Genomic DNA, 23,725 nt, shown 5'->3' with positions numbered 1-23,725 from the left:
AGGGCCTGGAGCGTTTGAAGTCTTACACTTTCCAATAGCACACAGAACCAATTGCACATGCATAGTTAAACAGCACCACCCCAATGAGTCCTCCTGAAACCAAATATCATTTGTAGCAATCTGATGGTCACCCATAAAGGCGTTTAAAGTAGTAAAATGATCTTCCCACTTCCGTTGTGGAATAGGAAGAAGTTGTAAAGAAGCCTGAACATGTGGGGCTTTAATTAAGGACCAAGAATGAGGGCCATTTTTATGCTGGATTGAATCAAGCATCCTTTCTGCATCATGCTGACATTTGAGCATCCTATGGGTCTTTGCCCAATTCCTATACTGCTGCTTTACCTTCTTGATCAGCAGAAGGGCCACTTTTCTGTAATACTCTGAAGGCCCTTCTTAACACCTTTTTGTATTGTGTTTCTTTGTCAAATTTATGCACACAAGTTTTCTTCACAGCCTCGCCTCTGGTTATAACCAATGATTAGAGACTCCTTAATAACCTTGTAAAATAAGGTGCATGCTCATCGGGAAGTAGAGTTCTGTCTTAACAGCATAATTAAACCTCAATGACAAATAGGGCTTCCACAGGACTGCATGATCACGCTCCCTGATTTCTATCATCAGTGGGATGAGAACCACACTAGGAACATCCACCTCCAACAATAGAGTCAAGTGAAGAGGACAATGAGTACTGCCTTTGACATGTTGTTGGACTTGCATTGAATTGAACAATGGAAATAAATCTTGTGATAAAAAGATGTAATCCAAAGTCAAATTTGCCACACCATTTGACCATGTTACTTCGGGAGGCATGTCACCAAGAATATTTCCATTAGTTATTACCAAATTCCACTTTTCTAAGTCTTCTCTTACTAAACTACATCTCTCTTCTCACTCAGGTAATTTATCTTTAAAATAATAAAAATTATTATTAAGACATTCACTATAACATTCTCCTAAAACAATTAAAGAAGCACCATCTTCAGTAATAGACAGGTATAATACCAAAAGCATCACTTAAAAAAGACTCGAGTACTTCTTGCGGGATTTAAATAAAGTCTGAGAACCACACACCATCTAAGAACATTGCACCAAATATCCCACCATTTTAATCTCACAACGAGTATGCCTGAACTAGTGCTTGTCAATTTTTAAATTGTTACATTCTTGTAGTTTTTAACGCACATAAAAGCTCCCCGATAGGGCGTCCAGCAAACCCGTACTACATATAGCAAAACCATCTAAGGGGGAAAATCTGGGCCAGGTTACACAGAAGCTCTCAATGCATTACAAATAGAGAAGGGGGCTATAAACTCTGCTACAGGTACTATATAACCCCCGCCCAAATCAACAAGGCCAACCCAACCATTCCCGAACTTGTTGGCGTGGGTGTCCGACTACCGGATCTCTGCTACACATGGTGTGGTCATGCCCGAAAGCGGAAATCTATTGGAAAGAGATACTCAAACACATCAAGGAAATATCGGGCCTAACCATCCCATGGGACCCTGGAATCGTCCTTCTTGGAGGCACGGGCGATGGAGCACTCCCAATGTCAGGCCAAATCCCCAGACTATGCACGCATCTACTCCTAGCAGAACAAATAGCAATGGCCTGGGTGTGGAAAAATAAAAAGGGCCCCTCCATTGCACTTTGGTGGGCGAAATGCTGGGATATAGTGGTGGCCGAAAGAATCAATGCGATCCGGGCAGGCTCCCTGAATAGAACTCTAAACATATGGGACCCATTCATGGACTATGCCGCCAGGTTCCCGGCCCTCAACAGGAGGCCTCCGTTAACAAGATGGCTCCAAAGCAGCCAACTGTATTGAACCAAGGCCTCACACCATAGCTATCCAGCGCCCCACAATCCGCCTGGCGGAAAAGGACAGGAAAGTCCATGATCAGTAACGGCCATTCTACCATTTTTGCTCCCTGCACTCCGGCCCTCCCATGAGTCGCTTTTGCTAACTCATATTGAATGATTGCTGTTCTGCGATTGCTGTTGTGATATATACATTGCTTATATGTAAAACCAAATAAAATGTTATGAAAAAATAAACATCGAAAATCGACTCATCGACAATCCAAGTTTTTTGGAGGCAAATCAAATCCACAACCCCCTGTTTTCACCAAAGTGGTGAACCCCTTGTGTATTCCACAAAAGAATCTTTATAACTGCATTGTTTGAACTTCAATTAACCAAATTATTGTTTTTAGTATGCAGGGCATTCACAATCTGTGCCCAATCATAGGAAACGGTTCTCTGATTTATACAAGACCCTCTAGAACCATTTGCCAAATGTTGTTCTTGATTTAGGTCAGTGTTAACATTAATTAGTAATGTTTCACGAGTAAAAATTAAATCGTTCGCTAGTGCTGCACCCAAGTGGTCCTTATTTTCAGTACCTTCGGCAACATTATTCAATTCATAATCCATTTGCTGAAAACGTTGGGTTGCTAATACAATGCCATGTATTATTTTTTTAAAACAAGCCAATCTTTACCTACACTCTAACATTATCAACAAATTCAACACATTCAATGTCCGATGACATAATTGATCTCAAGTTAGGCATTTCCTTGAGTAAAGCTAAAATGTATTGCCTGTTTAGTGGATAATAGCCTTTTAATCTAAAAGTGTGTTCGAACATTACATAGTGTATGCTATCACCATGGGATAACAATACTTTAGCGACACCTTCAGACTGCCATGGTTTATCTATGCCACTGGACATTTTATTTCGTCAACCACCAAAGATAGTAACCTAGAGCCAAGAGAAAGACGCACTTGTTTGGCCATTTCTCTCAATATGGCCATTGCCATAATAGACATATCAGAAATTACGTTTCTTACTGGGCAATCAATTAGAACTTCTGGGTCTATGTGCTCAAGAGAGAGAGATGACAGCAAGTTTGATGCAGAGTGCTCTGCCATTTGGATGTCATTTATATTCTGAACCCCCAGAAATAATCCATCTGATATGGTTCTGGACAGGGCCAAAGTTTTTCCAGATTGTGTTGTTAAAGGCAAAATCGAAACTCCACAAATTGATGATCCCGCCCGCTCCATCTAGGTTACAGACACATTTAATAGAATAGCATTTGAGGAAGTAATACGATTTGCCTTCAAAAAAGCTGTCAATTTCATTTGAATGTTTTCCTTTGGAGAGAGTGACAGAGGGGTCAGAAGGCATCTTTGGATTATTCTGAACTTTCCCACTCCTTAAATCGTACACCATTCAGTCACCCTTGATGTGCTACACAACTTGTTAAGCGTGCTCGTGGGGAACACCCAACAGGCTTGAGGAGCAGGCTTAGTCTGACTGCCCCCTACGACACAACGCCATGTGAATGCAAGCAGTGGTGAATACTAAACATAGTGCAGCACACATTGCAGTAATGACTGACAGTAAAGGCTCACGCACCCAATTAATTTGCAGTAAAACACGCCCTTACCCAGACTGCAGGACAGCAAGAAAAACACAAAAAGGAGCAGCCAACAAACCAATCAAATTAATGAAGCTCGTAGCTTCACCGAATATCGGCTCTTGCTTTTTGTGAAGACGTTATACCGGCAATATTATAAACCGGCAACACTTGATGTGGTGGATAAAAGTATAAAAAGCCACACTGGATGTCAAAATCCAAAGGTTAACCCAGCAGACAGCAATCTACTTGCACTCCTCGATATGTTATTGCCATCACGAAATAGAAAACCTCCTTTTAAGCTCTCATTCCACTAGGACAAAGAAGAGGAAATATAGAGGAAAGGAGAATCCACCAGAGAAAGAGAAAAAGGAACTAAGTTTTTCCCTGAGGAAGCCCCACGGCTACGTCCATCTGAAAAAGAGAGGAGCCTGGGGAAATGACAGAAAAACACTAACCTCAGAGTTAAGCAGAGGCAAGTCCTGCAGATGCGAGAGACCGAGAAGAGACAGACGAGTTACCGTCAGGAAGGCAGAGAAACCGAAGCTGGACGAGTAGTGTCCCAAAACAGAAAGAGAGAGAGAATCAAAGACTGGTGGTGTGACCTAGGGAAGACAGTGGTGGACCAGAGGTCCAATTAACAATGTCAAAAAAATGCCAATACGACCAACTCAGGACAAGCTGAAACCCGTGATACCGGAGCGCCATCCAAGACAAGCGGAGGGAAGAGAAGCTTGCGAAAGGACAGGAGACGCCAGATTAGGAGCAGAGGAGGACAATCCTCAACGAACAAAACCCTGGTGACGTTAGCCCTAAGAACATAAGGTAATAGGGATAACGGGAGACACAGGGGAGTGAATGAAAACCATTGTAATTGGAACACTCATACTCGTCACAGTTGCAAGAGAGATAAGGTCGTAAGACCAGAGAGAGGAGTGGATGAGAGGCATTCTTGGAATCCTCACACTCGTCCCAGTCAAGAGAGAGAAAACATAAAGTGAATCAGAATCATTGTTGGGCTGTTCATAATCGTCTTAGTCCAGAAGGAAGTATTGTGCAGCCAGTACAACGAGAAGTGAAAGAGAAATGTTCTGGGAATGACCTAGTTGGTAATAATTCATACCAGGAAGGCCTAAGTGAAGTAAAGGGAATGGTAATAAGCAGGAAACCAGAGAGCAAGCCGGCATTGGGAACACCATATGCAGATAAAAAGCAACAGGAATTCAAAGACTATGAACCATTCAGGAACATAGAAAATAGCCCAGAAGGAAAAGATAGTTCTGTGATAAGTTTACCAAGGGAAGAGAAAAGGATGAACCCTTATACAAGAGGAGACTGAACAGCCCAAAACAATAATAGATGAGCTGCATGAACTGATAAAAGTAATCACTAGAGACTATCAGTAGATCATCAATTGAAAAGCGGCTGAAGGATAAGTTAACACACCTCAGCAGAAAACACTCCTTTTGTTGAGTTTTTAGAATTAGAGATCAGGTCAGACAGGTTAAGTTAGACGGTGGACAGTTTTAATTTAAGACATTCATGGGTGACAGACGAGCACCTTAGCTAATTTCATTGGATAGGCATGCCTTGTAGAATAGGGAAAGACAGGCTTTATTCCTTTTCTTTAAGACACCTACTAGTGAAATATCTATTCAGAGTTGGTGCCCATCTTCTGACCTACCACAATCTCATTTTGAGGCAAAGTTGCGAAAGGAAGCATTAGCCTTATTGTGTATGTCTTGTAAAATAATCTGTAATGTAATTTACTAGAAGAAACCAAAACTCTGCTACTAAATTGCATTCCAGCCTTTTTAGACAGATTACTCAGTCTCCAAACCATGCTTTGTTCACGTTAGTGTTCCTTTACTGTTATCTTTGGTAATTTACCCAACAGTCAATAGACAGTGCCTCTCTTAGCTCCACCTATGGGGGCCATCTTCAGATTCTTTACCACACAAACAGAGTTAGGAGCCCTCTCCAAAGTGCTCTGTTTATTTGACATTTTCTTCTCAAATAATCAACCTACAGCTTCAATTTTGAAATATTTTCAAAGTTACAGATAAGTACTTTACTATTGTGGAGTTTGAGCGCATCTACACTTTCCTGTTATTCCCGTAACGTGGCACAACTTTACTCTGTGTTCCTTCAGTGTAGAGTCCATTAAAGTGAGCCTTCCTCTTCTCAGCATTGCTCTACTTGCAGATTGAAAACAGCTATGTGTAATACAGGCCTAAGGAATGGCTTTATTGCCTTTGCCCTGACCACACAACTTGGATTCTGGCTCCATTTGTCTGTCTTTGTTCAAAGATTTTGGGGTTTGCATAACGAATCTACATGAACCTCTGATTGAAATGATATTTGTCTGAACTGCCTTTAATTGTATTTTCTGAGCTATTCTGAAGTGAATAGATACAAGCATGGCTTATTTTTTCGCAAAGTAAGCCTAGTCAAGGAGAAGCCTTGTCTATAAAAAAGGGGACTGTCTAAAAGAGGGCCTCTTCTATGAGAAAGGCTAGTCTAGGAGAAAGGCTAGTCAAGGACAGTCATCGATGAGAAAGACGTGTCAATGATGGGCTTGTCTACGAGAGAGCCTTGTCTATGAGACAGATTGGTCAATGAGAAGGGTTAGTCAACAGCAGGCTCGTCTACAAGAGAGCCTTCTCAACTTTGAGATGGAGCCAGCTAGGTTTGCCTTCCCCAAGAGGACCTTATGACCTCTTACAGTCCTCGTGTCTTTCCATTCACCAGCCTCTCTTCTCCTGCTCAGTTCCTCATCCTCACCAATGTAATACCACATGCTCATTCGCCAGCCGTCTGTGTGCTGAACACCTCCAGAATGGGATCTCACCCTCACTCCATGCTTTGTGTGAGATGTGTCCTTCCAAACCTTACTGCTCCGGATAGCTACTTCCTGCACTTTCTCCTGATAGTCCTCTCAACCCCATCCTGAGATTCCACTCTCCTCCACTTATGAAACTCAATTCCCAACTCTTCGTAAAATTCCGAACCTCCTCCTCTCGGTACTTCACGCACACCTTCTCCTAATGTTCCTTAACTACATCCTCCCATCTCCTCCTTGTACTTAACTCCACATCCTCCTGCTGTCTCCCACCTCCCTCTCGTCACTAGCCTTCTGGACTCCACGCACCCCCACACCCGAATCTCTTGTCTGCAATTCCTCCACAATCCAAACTCGTGTAACAATCTACATATAAAAAAGCACACACTCTGCTCTGGCTTGGTCAAGACTGTTTATACTAGCGTGCCTTTCTCCCTGTTGGATACTGTGTTTGCGTGTTTGCACTGCTGTCTGATGAGTCTCAGGAAAGTGGGATTGGTGTGCTGTGATTTTCTTATCCGAACCATGTGTGTGTGATTTAGGATTATGTATATGGTAAGGCAGGGATACCATGGGCCTCATTATGAGGTTGGCGGTAACCCGCCAGTGCTACCGGCGGGTTGCCGCCGACCACGTAACACTGGTCTGCCGCCTGATATCCCAGTGCCACAGGGATATTCCAGGTGGCGTCGGCCCGGGATGTCTGGTGGTGGAAAGTGTAAATCCCCATTCCCGTGGAGTCCTATAGGACTCCACGGGAATGGGGACACGAAAGCACCAGCACAGTGCTGCTGCTTCTATGAAAACCATGCCTGCTGGGGCCGGTGCTCCTGCCATGTCAGACCTGCTGGGAGTAACGGCCCCTGCAGGCATTCTCATAGTCTGAAAAGGGTGCTGGTACATTGCTACCGGCTCCTTTATTTCCAGACTGCCAGGCTTGGAATGAGGCCCCACGACTGGGCCGCGAACTTGGATTTCTGATTGCCATTCCTCCACACATGTGTGCTGGCACCCAGCGTCTGCAGAAGTGGTGCATCTCTCTCCCGAGCTCGAAGAGAAGGTAAACAGTGAATCAACTAAGCTATTATGACATTTAGGTATGCAGGTGACTTTCCCTGGCCAAGTTTGCCTCGTACCAAGTATATATATTGCTGTGGAAGGCGGTGAGGCCAATTGGGATGCTTTTAAATGGCCAGTGTTACATTTATGGTACATGGACTTTTCAAATTTATTCAGACCATTTATTTGTTGAAATAACTATACTGTTGTTTTTGAGATTTGCTGTGCATTATAAAATTGGAAGGTAAACATGAATATAGTCAATCAAGATTTAAGGACTAGCTGGCTGCGTTATTTGTACGCGGACTATGTAACATCTATCTGATCTTTTGTAAACAAGTTGGCATCTGTTAGAATCACTTTAGTGGCATTGTTAAAAGTACTTGAGAAAGCATTCTTTCACAAATTGAAACGGTTAGACACACTTTTTGACAGTGGCAAATGTGGCCTTGTAAATGGTATTGCTATAAACTTTGCATTTTTATGTATTGCAAAAGCACTTTAATATTGATCATATTTGTTATGCTCCTAATGCAAGTGTTGTGGCATTTGCTATAAGCAACTTGGCATTGTTAGAAGTACTTTGGAATGCATCCTTTCAGGCATTTCTTTTAATTGGCACTGTTAGAGTTATTTCTAGACAGTGGAAAATGTAGTATTGTAAATAGTATTGTAAAAAAATGAGTAGTAAAATCCAAGGTGTTTATTCAACTTTTGCTGGTCAGAATGGCGGGTTTTCTTCGGGGCCTAATGGGCTGGGGATATTTGGCACTAGGCCAGGACCTTTCCTCTCTCGGCTTCCCCGGCTTGGTTCCCACCTCCCTAGCCCAGACATGCCTTTCAGGGTTGTTGGTAACTCTCAGATAAGCAACCCCTAACTGTCTTTCTTCTCTTTTAGGTGTTTGTTCTAAGACAATGGCTACCTGGCTCCCTAGGGAACGTCTAACGTTCCCTCACTGTCATCGGTTAGTACTGGGGGAATAGGGAACAGTGCCTTCTTTCGCCCAGCGTCAGGCTCATACCTTTCACACCCTCTCGTACCTGACTCTTCGCTATACTGATCTCTTATGTTTTTCTCCTCCCACCACGTCACTGTTCCTTCAAACTCTCATTCTGCCTTTCCACCTCCACCTTTTGATCATACTTCATGTCCCACTCCTATTCTTGCAACCGCTTGTTTCTCCAACTATCCATCTACCTCTTTTATTCCTTTGCCTCATTCCTCTCACTGTTCATCAAGTTATAACTTCTATTTCACGCTACACCAATATCTACTCCTACTCTCCCATTCACTGTCGCTCTTCCCACTCTACCTCTACTACTGTTCTTATTCCGCTATAACCACTACCTCTCTACTACCTTTAATTCTCGAAGACACTCCGGGTATATGGTGCCCTGCACAATCCTTCTCTAGCCTCTGCTCAAACCCTGAGAGACGCTCATGGATATGGTGCCCTGCTCATCTATTTCGCGATCATAGAACCCAGGGAGATGGTACCCTGCTCACGCCTATACTACTGACAACCACTCTTCCACTTATGCCCTTCACTAGCTACTCCAACCACCTACTACCTTTACTCCTGACAACTAGTACTGCCTCTGCCCCTTCTACTACTCCACTTCACTACTCTGATTCTACTTTTGCTTCCATTACTCTCACTCTCCCCTCCCTCATACAAACACTCCACAGACCCCCTCCTTTACAGTAGCCTCTACACCCCTTCCGCTCTCGCCTCCTCTGGTCTTTCAGACGTTCTCCACCATCTCCTGTCCTCACCCAACTAACCCACACTTGCACACTCACACACACCTCCTTAAATACCCTACCCCCTCCCAGGATTGACCACTTACCCTGTCCAGTCACTTACCTGGCTCCAGGCGGTGAGACAAGGGATGGCCATGGGAGGGCTTCAAAGGGCTAGTAAGTTCTGCCCTTTTTCCAACATGAACCCTGCTGGGGTCCCAGGACGCTGGAACACACAAGGCCTGCAGGGCCTTTTAAATATTAATTAATTACATCTCTGGTGGTGTAGTGGGTAAAGGCCTCTGTGGGTCTTTTATTCTATAAGAAACCCTGATCCCTGGTGGCATAGTGGTTCAAGGCCTTCATGGGGCCTGTTAAACTACCCTGGTGGGCTAGTGGTGGCTCCCATTCAGCCACAGACTACAGCAGACAGAGTCTGCTGCAGCCTGCCAGTGTTGTGAGGGCCGCGTCACCCCTTGTTGGTGCGTCTGCTCTTGCTGCGTCCTTCAGCCATTGTTGTGCCGTTCACAGCACCGCATAGAAGGGGTGCTACCACCGCCTTGCATCTTCAGGCGTTTCGCTCAGCGGCTCCTGGGGCTGCTGCTTCGTCTGCGGTCCGAAGGCTGCCATCACTGCCGGTAAAAAGGGGAGGGGAAGGGGCCTGCCTGCACTCAGGCACCCGTGTTGGGCTGGGGTGGGCTCCTTTCCCCACCTTTGACAGGGCCTGCATGACACACAAACAATCTTTGTATTTTTGCACTGTGAAAGCAATGTTATTGTAAACATGTATCTGTATTGTTGTAAGTATATTTCATGCTGTAAATTATATTCTAATTATATGCACTACATAATCATTTTGTTGTTGTGTACATATAAATGTGTGTCATGTGCAATGATTACATTATAATGATTTAGTTTGTGTATATGTGTTATGCGATACACTTGCACTTGTTAAAACTCATTTAAGGGGATTACTGATGTATATAATGAATTCTTTCTTTAAAGAGAGAGCTTCTTGTTTTCAGTGTTAGATGATGTAACTAAGTGGCTAATTAATGATTACGAAGAGGTTTGTGTAGTTTCTGTAGCATGGGACTGTCTGATGACAGGGATTAAATGAGGACAACCAGGGAATCCTCCCCATAACTCGCCCAAGTCCATGAGCTCTGGGAAAGCCCTTGCCCCCAAGGCCACCCCACTACACAGTCCCATAGTTAGGCAGAGGACTTTATCACAGCTCCAATTCAAAAACAATTAAAGTTGCACAGAGAGGGCCGTTGACATGCAAGTGGTATCATCACCAGTTTGCATTGCGCATCATGACATTTACTGTGCCGCGTTTCCTGTGCAGAGTGGCACCTTCTGGCATGAGATTTGTCCTGTATAGGGGTGTGACACTCAGTATCGGCGTTGGTTGGCCAAGATTATTGCTATTACCATTTGGGTGTTAAACAGACATGATTGGTTATTTAGAACGCGCTTAATACCCAGAGGCTTTGAAGCACGGACTCGGGAATTGAACCTGTGTTGCTCCGTGTCGTCTTGTTTCCAAGGCGAGCACGTTGCCCCTGAGCTATCCTCCCGAAACGAAGATGCACTGAAGAGGTTGTGTAAAGGAAGCAGCAAGTGGTTGGATCTATCACATCATGTTTACAAGCGCAAGGAACCCAAAGTGCCCCATGGACTCTGGGTCCTTCCCTTCATTGAGAAAGTTGTGCAGGTGCCAGGGCAGTGGCTATGGCTAGATAACTGTGTAAATGCGTCTCAAGGAAGATACATGCACGCTAACACCCAGGGTGTGTAAGTAGAATGTAATACAAAAGTATAACAAGGGATGTGGAGTAAGCACTTAAAACTTATTACAAGAAAGGTTTGCAAGCGCCTCACCTACAATTGCTGTTACAGGTGCTGTCAGCACCAAGTCCATTATATATTGCCAACAAGGACAGTTCTGAGTCGACACCCTTGATGGTATTATATAAGGTAACTTAAAGACATGCTCACAAGAACGAGAAACACCACCAGCGATCCTAGTGAAGCCTGCATACCCCGTTGTTCAAACAGGGACCCTGAAAAACAGAGCAAGACGCTGCTGGCGTGGTCTCCTTTTGGGCCAGAAAGAGACGCTTCTCTGTGATAAGACTCTCACTCCCCACATAGGTACGAGCAGTCTGTGCCCCAGTTTTCATCTCAACCAACTTCATAGCATTTTAATTTTTGCCCCAAACACATAAACCTTATGTATACACTTGTTCTTACACAGGCCCCACGCTATTCCTATTTCCCCAATATTAAAATACTCACACCAACACAACAATAAATAGGAGAACTTACCACCGGTAAGCTATTCTCACTCTGAGATTCTCTCCATGACAGCTCTATCTGGGATTTTTCAGTTTTATGAACTATAGGAATAGTGGCCACCACCACTGTTTACGTAATCCTTAATAGTTAGTATAAATGTTATAGTGCTTCTTTGAGCACTCCAGGAAAGGCCCAAGGCACGCCGATGACATCATTGCACGTGTGATGTTATCAAGAAAACAAGCCAGCGCAGGTTGTGCCACGATTTATAAAGGATACGTGGAAAGAGACAGGTAAACTTTCTTTGGAGTAGCTCAACTCTCGGATGAAAACAATGGCTCTCATTACAGTTTTGCTGGTATCCCGCCTGTAATTTTGGTGGAATACCGGCAAAACTGCCTTACTGATTCCGCCACCCAATATTCCGGTATTACTGAGATATTATTGGCGGCAGAGACACCTGTAAATTGCCATTCCATGAAGTCCAATAGGACTCAATGGGATTGCCGGAACCACTGACACTGGTAGTACTGGGATTTATTTGCCTGAAGGGGATGGAACTCCCAGCAGGTCAGGCCTGCCGGTAGTTCACAGCCCCCACAGGAAAACTTGTGTTTCCCCAGTCTGTAAAAAATGCTTGTGCCAGAATTACCAGCATTTTTTCTAGACTGGAGCACTCCTAATGAGTCCCAAAACCAGATTTTAGGTAAGTTTACCTACCTATTTTACTCCTCATGATCCTTGATAGTATTACCATAAATAGAGTCTCTTTTTTATACACTGGCCCATTCACTTGCAGGGAAACAAAGACAAAGAGCCTCATTATACAAGGGTATTGTTTTAACTGAAGTGGTTTTAGGTATTGTACATTTGCATGTAGTTTTGCCATACCATTTTTGTATGTTGTCACAGAGAATATAAGCACACAAGGGTATATTTGTTTTTTCCGTTCGATGCAGTGTATACATAGATAGGACAAAAAAGGTAGCAGGCGCTCCTCTCCAGAAAGAACATGGCATGATAACCTGTTCTGAGATGAGAGTTTGCAGCACACGCTTTTTGCTCACTGTACCTTTCACAGATGGGAAATATCCATGTGCATATCGGTCTTTGTCCCACCCACATGGGCAGTCCAGCACCAGAATCTTATGGCAATTCCTCGCTGAACAACAGTACCAACAGCAACCCAATACACGTGTTTCAGCCTTGTTGGGCCTCATCAATGAGTTGAAGCTGTGCCTCTCTGAGCACAGTGAGCAGGGAGTCCATGTCAGGTTGCCCCCAGGTAACTTAGGGTGACCAACCCCAAGTTCCTTGCAAATATTTCAAAAAAATGGGCGACCAGACGTGGACTCCCTGCTCACTGTGCTCAGAGAGGCACAGCTCCACCTCACTGATGATGCCCAACAAGGCTGAAACATGTGTATGGGGTTGCTGTTGGTACTCTTGTTCAGAGAGGAATTGCCATAACATGTCGGTGCTGGACTGCCCATGTGGGTGAGACAAAGACTGATGTGCAAATGGATATTTCCCATCTGTGAAAGGTACAGTGAGCAAAAAGCGTGTGCTGCAAACTCACATCTCAGAACATGTTATCATGCCATGTTCTTTCTGGAGAGGAGCACCTGCTACTTTGTTTGAAATATACATAGCTAGGAATTGTACTTTCCACGGAATTACTTGCTACTTGTTTTGTGGTGAAACATACTAATAACGTTTTCTTCCCTTTTGTTTGTTGTGATTTTGTCTTTCTTTTTTTTATTTTATATGATGGACTGTATTGTTACTCTTGGGATTTAGTATAGAAGAACTGCCCTGATGATGTGCAAGAGTACAATATGAATTGGCAGCACATGTACTGTCTGCATTTGTTTTCATTGATCTTGAAATATAGATAAAAACATCTGACCACATATCTAGATTAAAAGTTTGATGATTTCCATGTTGGTTGTGTTGAAAATGTATTGATGTGATCTGCTGTTCTAGCATTATATGTGAGCACACGTCTCTCCGAGAAACGTCTCAGAAATTCCTTGTACAGTATTTTTCACTTTTATCACATCATCCATTATTTACTCTCTCAAATAGATCTGGGACCCCCATTAGAACATTACTGACTCCAGTACATGTTTGCATTTAGTGAAATATCTAAGTGGAACTCACTCCATTTAAAATGTTGCCAACAGGTAATATTCTTATTCACTATATGCACATTTTCAATTTTCATAGATATCCACATTCCAGTTATTTCTTCATTCAGTGCATTCTTTTTAAATTTCTATTACAGAGACTACTGTGGTGAACCGGAAGGAGGAGTCAGACTCAAGGACTTCATTTTAGTGTGATTCCTTTAAATAACATTTAAAAATGCCTATCTGTCCTTATTGCTACACCTTACTTTTATACTGCTAGGCTTATAAAAATGTCCTTCAATGTGTCTAGTTTAGTGCTGTTCTATCCATATGTGTCCACAGTCCATGATGGCAAGAAATCTATTCTTTGAAAGTGAATAGTAAAAATGTTTTCTGCAGTACTAAATTAAAATGTTTTCTTTAATGATCAGGAGTCCCCACGTTATAATCACAGTTTACACTGTTTTTGTTCACACAAAAAATAACAATCTGAGTATAAGTTCGTTGTAAGGTCATGCACGAAGCTGCACTTTATGGAACAAAGTATACAAGAGATTACAGTGGTACAGAAAACAGAACACTTACCACTTGGCCAGCTGCAACTCGATCCAATGCCTTAAAAGTGAACAAAGTATATGTTTAAAGTCTTGTTATATACATTACAAAGACTGCTGAAATCGGCCATGTACATAATGTTCTACATTATAAAAAATAAACCAGCAAAATAAACTTGCATGCTTGAGTAGTGTTATCATTAGGGTTGCTACTAGTTTATGTTTTATTTTATGATTTTAACAGAAGTATGGTCAAATAATGTACATTATACGAAAATCCTTTTCACATATCTTTACCCACGCCACATCTGAAAAACAAAAAGAAATCCAAATAGAATAGTCAGCAAAAAAGTAGTGGTTAGAATATATGAGAAAAGATATTTAACAGGCTTTGCAAATATATATGCAAGCCAGTGAATTAGTGATGAATGATGAGACTTCATAAAAACGGAAAAAGAATTGGGTTTTACAGTAGCTGCAACAAGATAATGCAGATACGGTTTAATAGCTCAAATAGTATTAGGTTCAAAATGCCATTGCAATTCTTATTACACCCATCAAAAATGCTATTGGACAACTTCTTGATTACATGTATTCAAACTCAGTATAATGCTGACACTTAGATGTGTGGGGCAGAAGTTACGTGGGAACACATTTTATGAAAATTCTCTGTGGGTTTGATGGTCGATACCGTTTAATATATTTCTGCTTAAATAAAATATCTGAATCATCGATTAATCAGGAATTTGGCTAGACCTACATAGTATGCAAAATATTTTCATTAAGCCAACTTTTAGGTGACAGTATCCACATTAACAGGGTAATTAATAGAATTTCGTACAAAAGTGGCGCACGCGGCTGGCGCACAGTGTCCCCGTGCAATACACTGCGCCAGCCGCGTGCGATAAAATCCATTTCATCGCACAGCGTATTCATGGATTTTAGCCTCCAAAACCAGCCGTTGCGCAGCGACCCTGCAGCAGCGCCAGTTACGCCCCCAAGAACGCCCTCGCGCAAGGAAAAGCCATCAAAATCCCCAATTCATCGCAAATGTCTGCACTAACCCTGGACCAGTTCACAGGGCTGCCAAACAGCAAACGCCAACCGGGGAACGTGTATTTCAGGGGTGCGCGGGAAGTTCCACACGCGATTGTCCTGGGTACGTGTATTCCTGGGGTGTGCGGGAAGTTTCACATGCAAATTCATCAGGGTACGTGTATTTCAGGGGTGCGCGGGAAGTTCCACACGCGATTGTCCTGGGTACGTGTATTCCTGGGGTGTGCGGGAAGTTTCACACGCGAATTCAGCAGGGTACGTGTATTTCAGGGGTGCGCGGGAAGTTTCACACGCGATTCCATCAGGGCACGTGTATTTAAGGGGTGCGCGGGAAGTTCCACACGTGAATGTCCTGGGTACGTGCATTTCGGGGTGCGCGGGAAGTCTCACACGCGATTTCAGCAGGGTACGTGTATTTCAGGGGTGCGCGGGAAGTTTCACACGCGATTCCATCAGGGTACGTGATTTTCAGGGGTGCGCGGGAAGTTCCACACGCGATTGTCCTGGGTACGTGTGTATTCCTGGGGTGTGCGGGAAGTTTCACACGCAAATTCAGCAGGGTACGTGTATTTCAGGGGTGTGCGGGAAGTTTCACACGCGATTCCATCAGGGCACGTGTATTTAAGGGGTGCGCGGGAAGTTCCACACGCAATTGTCCTGGGTACGTGTATTCCTGGGGTGTGCGGGAAGCCTCACACGCGAATTCAGCAGGGTACGTGTATTTCAGGGGTGCGCGGGAAGTTTCACACGCGATTCCATCAGGGCACGTGTATTTCAGGGGTGCGCGGGAAGTTTCACACGCGAATGTCCTGTGTACGTGTATTCCGGGGTGCGCGGGAAGTTTCACACGCAAATTCAGCAGGGTATGTGTATTTCAGGGGTGCGCGGGAAGTTTCACAAGCGATTCCATCAGGGTACGTGTATTTCAGGGGTGCGCGGGAAGTTCCACACACGATTGTCCTGGCTACGTGTATTCCGGGGGTGTGCGGGAAGTTTCACACGCGAATTCAGTAGGGTACGTGTATTTCAGGGGTGCGCGGGAAGTTTCACATGCGATTCCATCAGGGCACGTGTATTTCAGGGGTGCGCTGGAAGTTCCACACGCAAATGTCCTGGGTACGTGTATTTCAGGGTGCGCGGGAAGTTTCACACGCGAATTCAGCAGGGTACGTGTATTTCAGGGGTGCGTGGGAAGTTTCACACGTGATTCCATCAGGGTACATGTATTTCAGGGGTGCGCGGGAAGTTCCACACGCGATTGTCCTGGGTACGTGTATTCCTGGGGTGTGCGGGAAGTTTCACACACAAATTCAGCAGAGTACGTGTATTTCAGGGGTGCGCGGGAAGTTTCACACGCGATTCCATCAGGGTAGGTGTATTTCAGGGGTGCGCGGGAAGTTCCACACGCGATTGTCCTGGGTACGTGTATTCCTGGGGTGTTTGGGAAGTTTCACACGCGAATTAGCAGGGTACGTGTATTTCAGGGGTGCGCAGGAAGTTTCACAAGCGAATTCAGCAGGGTACGTGTATTTCAGGGGTGCACGGTAAGTTCCACAAGCGAATGTCCTGGTTACGTGTATTTCAGGGTGCGCGGGAAGTCTCACACGCGATTTCAGCAGGGTACGTGTATTTCAGGGGTTCCGGGGAGTACTACACGTGAATTGGCCGTGTGGGGCCTCCCAGGTGTACGCTCTACAACCTCCACGGCACCTGCAGGCAGCCCACACCACAGGGGACTACCCTGCACCCCTGCTCATGTCCAGCAGGCAGCCCATCCACCATGAGCATGCCCCCCAGCCAAGCCACATGTCACCTTGCACTACTGATCAACAACGCATGTCTCCCAGCACCCCCACCCCCCAGCACTGTGGGGCACCTGCCAGCAGGCCCCCACTCATGTCCAACTCATGTCCCCCTGCACCCCCACCCCCCAGCAGTCATGGGCACCCACCACCAGGCCCCCACACATGTCTCCCAGCACCCCCACCCCCCAGCATCCAGGGGCACCCTCCACCAGGCCCCCACTCATGTCCAACTCATGTCCCCCTGCACCCCCACCCCCCAGCAGTCAGGGGCACCCTCCACCAGGCCCACACTCATGTCTCCCAGCACCCCCACCCCCCAGCAGTGCAGGGCACCCTCCACCATGCCCCCACACATCTCCCAGCACCCCCACCCCCCAGCATCCAGGGGCACCCTCCACCAGGCCGCACCCTCCACCAGGCCCCCACACATGTCTCCCAGCACCCCCACCCCCCAGCAGTGCAGGGCACCCTCCACCAGGTCCCCACACATGTCTCCCAGCACCCCCACCCCCCAGCATCCAGGGGCACCCTCCACCAAGGCCCCCACACATGTCTCCCAGCACCCCCACCCCCCAGCATCCAGGGGCACATTCCATCAGGCCCCCACCCATGTTCAACTCATGTCCCCCTGCACCCCCACCCCCCCAGCAGTGCAGGGCACCCTCCCTCCACCAGGCCCCACTCATGTCCAACTCATGTCCCCCTGCACCCCCAACCCCCAGCACTGTGGGGCACCTGCCAGCAGGCCCCCACTCATGTCCCACTCATGTCCCCCTGCACCCCCACCCCCCAGCACTGTGGGGCACCTGCCAGTAGGCCCCCACTCATGTCCCACTCATGTCCCCCTGCACCCCCACCCCACAGCATTGCGGGGCACCTGCCAGCAGGCCCCCACTCATGTCCCCAGCCAACACGTCATCACAATCTAGATCCCTGGCCCTTATGGGCTGCCTCCACATGCCAAACACCCACCCAAGAATTGCATCCACCCACTTAGAAATGCCAATTACATGATACAACCCTAATGGCAAGTATGTAAATGAACACATGCCCCTCACATACACACAATGGGTGTCAGTGAATGTCAAAACCCATATCATGATATGCATGAAACCAATGAGATGATACTACACATTGAAGTTAGATGAAGAAAATGTATTAAAAGCAACATAAATGGAATCAAAAATAAACAAACGACAATGGGAATTAAAAACCAAAAGCAGCATGTCCGTAAAATAATGTAAAACCGCAAATCAAAATCCAAAGGAAAGGTGTCCAAAGTCACAGTTCAAAAAAGTAAATCCAATGGAAAATCAAAACCGAAAACCATTGCTCCATGGGTAAATTCAAAATAAAAAAATAAAATCCAACAGTCAACTATATACAGATGAACAATCCAGGGTCCATGATCCCAATGGAAGAAATGAAACCTATCTAATAATACTACCTAATGAAAAAACTATATACAAGAATGTGGTCCATTGTCCAAAAGGTCCAAAAAAAATAAAAAAGCAAAGGAAACTTAACACTAACTACATAACTATTTACAAGGGCAGCGGGCTAGTCCGACGGCTCACTGGTTGTTGTCATGGGCCAGGGCATCATCCAACTCCTGTTCAATGGCTTGGAGGCGGGCATGTCCCCTGGCCCCGAGGTCTCGCAGGGATAATGCAGTGTCCAGCTCCAACTCCCTGGGAATACCCTCGAGGCACTCAGCCCGCCTCAGCGCCCTCCGCATGGAGTTCTCCGCCCTGACCATTGTGAGCCGTTCCTCCTCTGCCCGCTGCCGCTCCACACCTATCTGCTGGCCCAACTGCTCCCACATGGAAGACACTCCCATTCCAGGGTTCTCCTACCCTCCGGCCGATGCCTGCCACCATGATGTTGATGGCCCCGAGCCATGATGCCTCCCACGTCGAGCCTGCCGCTGCCTCCGACGCAACTGCTTGTGCCAGCACGACAGCATCCAGGCTGATGGAATCCACCAACGCCGTTGTGCACGTGCCCTGCCCGATGATGCCGTCACATCCTCCATGTGCTGGGGTCCAGTTGCTGGTGTGTCCACCCCTGCTGGACCTCCGACTCCCGACTGTGGCAGGGATGGGATCCCCACCGAGTTGGCTGCGTTGGTCGGGGCAGGTCCACAGGGGGCCCTGGTGGCATCTGGGCCGGAAGACAGCATGGAGAACGACTGGCGCATAGCCTCCACAGAGGAGGAGAGGGTCGCCAGAGTGCCCAACACATGTACGAAACCCCCGACCACGGCCGCTCCCACTGGGCCACATTGGCACAGTGTTCTTCGTGATGAAGTGCGTGCTCCCCCCGGGAAGCATGCACCTCATCACTAATGACACCCGTGCGCAACGCGACACCAATCAGGACCTTCTCCATACGGCCAGGGGTCGCCGCGTCGGCAGGTGGAGGGGAGTCAGATGACATGGACATCCCCCCTACCTGCGGACGGGCCTGGGATGGGGCATCCCTGCTGGTGCATGGTGGTGCAGTCACAGTGTCAGGGACAGTGACATGCACAGGCACCTCCACGGCGTCCTGTGCTGCCTCCTGCCCCTGGACTGCACCACTTGCACCAGCAGGGATGCCCCCACCAGGCCCCATGTGTGGCTCAGTAGCGGCCTCCTCCTCCTCTGTGGAAACCACCAACCTGGATGGCTCCACCCAGTCTTCCGCCGTTGCAAGCCCCTGTGGGGGCTCACCCACCCCTTCCGCTGCAGCCATGGGGGCATCCCCACCGCTTTGCTCCACAGTGCCGTCTCCGACCTCTTCTTCACTTTGTGCTGTGTAGAGGGAGACATAGAACACAAGCATCAGGGTACTGTACAATGGTCCCCTAGACAGGAAGCAATAGCAGATGAGTGGCACTGTCAAAGATCACTTCCATCATGTCCCTCCACAACACATGGGTCAGTGCAGGCAACACACATGCAGTAACAGGCATGGCGCATGCTATGGACATTAGCAAACATGTCCAAGGGACTCTTGAAATATACAATGTTGTTTTTGAACTCACATGCATCATGGGTCATGCCTATCACATGCACACACTTCACAGTACTTTCATCCATCCGGACTCGTACACCCCAGACACAGTGGATGCAAGGATAACTAGGCTGCATCAGTGATTCTGAACATTGTCACAGACATGTGTCATGCATCCGTGGCATTCACAAGTCACAGACACGCAGGTCAGACACACAGACATGGACACCATACATGTACATGGCATCAGCACACATCCCTCACCCCCACCCATGTCCAGGAACAGAGACTGGCATGCTCTCATGTGTCCATTCCGCACAGGGCTCCCCATGTTGCATTTAAACACACACACCAACCGTGTGCTTCACACATTACTGGTCTGACATGTATGACCATGATGTCCCTGCACACACACACGCATACATGGCCTATGTCACACATACAGGCAAGTATCAGACAACCAGCACACTGCAACATGCCCTGTCTCACACAGCAATGCTTGGCCACTTACCGCTCAACTCCAGACGGGACTGCCTCTCAAGGATCTGGGCATGGAGTGCTGGGCGTACGCGTTCCAGGACCCTCAGCTGGATGGTACTCATGCGGCCCCGGCACCTCGTGAGGGTCCTGGACCTCAAGTCCTCCCAGCGCTTCTTGACTTGCTTGATGTTGCGGGTTGCCACCACCTCCGCGTTGATGGCAACCACAAAGTCGTCCCAGATCCTGTCCCGTCCTTCCTTGTCGGCGCGTGATGATCCGAAGAGGGCATCATAATGCCCCAGGACAAGCTCCACCAGTACACCAATTTCCTTCTGACTGAAGCTGGTGGCCCTCTGCCCCTCTGGCTGGGGGTCGCCAGTGGTCTCGGATGGTGTTTGCCCCAACATGGCGACCCCAAGGCAGGCGTGGGTGGGCAACTGGGTCCTGGGGCTGGGCTGTGGAGCGATGGTATCCCAGTCGGGAGTCTTCTGTTCCAGCAGGGGTGGACACAGCAACTGGACCCCTGCAGATGGCTGATGTGCAGGCACCAAATGGCAGGGCACGGTGGCAGCAGGCAGGCAGGCAGCAGCAGATGGCTCGTGGGAGGCTGCTCAAGGCTCTGGGGGGCAGTAATTCGGCCTTTTGGGCAGGAGGTACCCGCTCCCCCAGGCCCGATCGCGTGTTAAACTTCCCGCGCACCCACAAAATACACGCACATGCTATTATTCACACAGCAGGTGTCTGTGTTTGTCGCGTACCCCTTTGCACGTCATTTAGGGGTGCGTGGGAAGTTTGACACGCAAATTCAGCAGGGTACGTGTATTTCAGGGGTTCCGGGGAGTACTACACGTGAATTGGCCGTGTGGGTCCTCCCAGGTGTTCCCTCTACACCCTCCACGGCCCCTGCAGGCAGCCCACACCACAGGGGACTACCCTGCACCCCTGATAATGTCCCGCAGGCAGCCCATCCACCATGGGCATGTCCCCCAGCCAGGCCACATGTCACCTTGCACTACTGATCAACAATGCATGTCTCCCAGCACCCCCACCCCCCAGCACTGTGGGGCACCTGCCAGCAGGCCCCCACTCATGTCCCACTCATGTCCCCCTGCACCCCCACCCCCCAGCACTGTGGGGCACCTGCCAGCAGGCCCCCACTCCTGTCTCCCTGCACCCCCAAACCCCAGCATTGCGGGGCACCTGCCAGCAGGCCCCCACTCATGTCCCACTCATGTCCCCCTGCACCACCACCCCCCAGCATTGCGGGGCACCTGCCAGCAGGCCCCCACTCATGTCCCCCTTCACCCCCACACCCCAGCATTGCGGGGCACCTGCCAGCAGGCCCCCACTCATGTCCCACTCATGTCTCCCTGTACCCCCACTCCCCACCAGTCAGGGGCAACTGCCAGCAGGCCCCCACTCCTGTCTCCCTGCACCCCCACCCCCCAGCAGTGCAGGGCACCCTCCACCAGGCCCCCACTCCTGTCTCCCTGCACCCCCACCCCTCCCCCAGTCAGGGGCACCTGCCAGCAGGCCCCCACTCCTGTCTCCCTGTACCCCCACCCCTCCCCCAGTCAGGGGCACCTGCCAGCAGGCCCCCACTCATGTCCCCCTACACCCCCACCCCCCACCACTGTGGGGCACCTGCCAGCAGGCCCCCACTCATGTCCCCCTCATGTCCCCCTGCACCACCACCCCCCAGCAGTGCAGGACAGCTGCCAGCAGGCCCCCATACATGTCCCCCCAACACCTCATTACGATTCATAACCATGGCCCCCATGCCCCCTCAATACACTGCCCACGCCACCCCAATCCGAACACACCACCAGGTATGACATCCACCACACAAAGAAATCACCAGCACATGATGCATCCCAAATGGCTAGTCTGCACATCAACATATATCCGTCAAACCCACACAATGAATGCATGTGAATGAAAAAACACACATTGCGACATGCATGAAACCAAAGAGAGAATACCACACATTGAAGTACCAAATGATAATGTATTAAACAGAAAAGCAAGGCAATGAAATGGAACAGAAGAAAATGGAAATAAAAAAAGAAATCCAGCATGTCCAATAAATGAAAAAGACGCATGAAATCCAAATGAAAAGCAATCCAAAAGCAAGTCTCCAAAGTGTCAGTCTGAGAAAATAAATCCAAGGTGCAAAAATAATAAAAAAACATTGATCCATGGGAAAAAGAAATCAACAATCCAAATCCATTGTCAAACTATGTACAAAGTGAACATCCAGGGTCCATGTGCCCAATCCTTTAAATGAAACGTATAAAATAAAATCCTACGTAATGAAGAAATATATACAAGAAGTTGGGGCATTGTCCAAGCGCCCCAAAACTAAACAAAACCGAAAGGAAACTTAACACTAAAGAACTATTTACAAGGGCAGCGGGCTAGTCAGACGGCTCACTTCTGGATGTTCCGGGCCAGGGCATCATCGAACTCCTGCTCAATGTCCCGGAGGCGGTCCTCTTCCATGGCCCCGAGGGTCCGCAGGGATGACGACATGTTCTCCTCCAACTCCCTGCGGATTGCCTCGAGGCACTCGGCCCGCCTCAGGGCCCTCCGCATGGAGTTCTCCGCCTTGACCATCGTGAGCCGTGCCTCTTCCGCCCACTGCCGCTCCGCATCTATGGCATGGCCAAACCGCTGCCACTCGGAAGACACTTCCCGTCCTGGGTCCTCCTGCCCTCCGGCCGATGCCTGCCACTCCGATGTCGAAGGCCCCGAGCCATCATGGCTCCCACCTCGTTGCTGCTGCTGCTGTGCCCGTGCCCTGGCTCCTGCTGCCTGCACATCCTCCACCGGCCGGGTGCAGTCGTTGATGTGGCCACCCCTGCTGGACGTCCGACTCCCGACTGTGGCAGGGATGTGTCCTCCACCAGCCTGGCCACACCGTCAGAGGCAGCTCCACAGGGCACCCAGGTGACAAATGCGTGGAAAGATGGCATGGAGGACGACTGGCGCATAGGGTGTTCAGTTGAGGAGGGGGTCGGAACAAGCTCCAGCAAACGGAGGAATCCGGCCTGGGTGACCTGTCCCAGTAGGCCGACGCGGTCAACGAGCCATTCCAGATGACGTGCAGTCTCCCCATGAAAAGACTGCATGTCACCTCGCATGGCCCGTTGACGCAACGCCACACCAGTCAGGACAGGCTCAACCTGTACCTGGATAGCCACGTCCGCAGGCAGAGGAAGGCCAGTTGTTGTAAGCTCATCCCCTGCCTGAAAACGGGTCTGGACGTAGGCATCCCTGCTGGTGCAAGATGATGCAGTGACAGGATCAGGGACAGGATTGCACACA

General features: G+C 48.1%; 1 protein-coding gene across 2 annotated transcripts in view; it reads right to left on the bottom strand.

Moving 5' to 3' along the window:
* The window catches only part of METTL25 (methyltransferase like 25), a 1,210,930-nt gene that overhangs the window by 478,804 nt on the left and 708,401 nt on the right, over positions 1-23,725 (bottom strand). For both annotated transcript variants that reach the window (XM_069629316.1, XM_069629315.1), the window contains one exon: positions 14,092-14,121. In XM_069629316.1, the coding sequence (XP_069485417.1) occupies positions 14,092-14,121 (30 nt within the window). The remainder of the gene's footprint in view (positions 1-14,091; positions 14,122-23,725) is intronic.

This window comes from Ambystoma mexicanum, chromosome 12 (genome assembly GCF_040938575.1).
Source record: "Ambystoma mexicanum isolate Mex_15411 chromosome 12, UKY_AmexF1_1, whole genome shotgun sequence".
Lineage (NCBI taxonomy): Eukaryota > Metazoa > Chordata > Amphibia > Caudata > Ambystomatidae > Ambystoma > Ambystoma mexicanum.
This window is presented reverse-complemented; position numbering and strand designations above follow the sequence as displayed.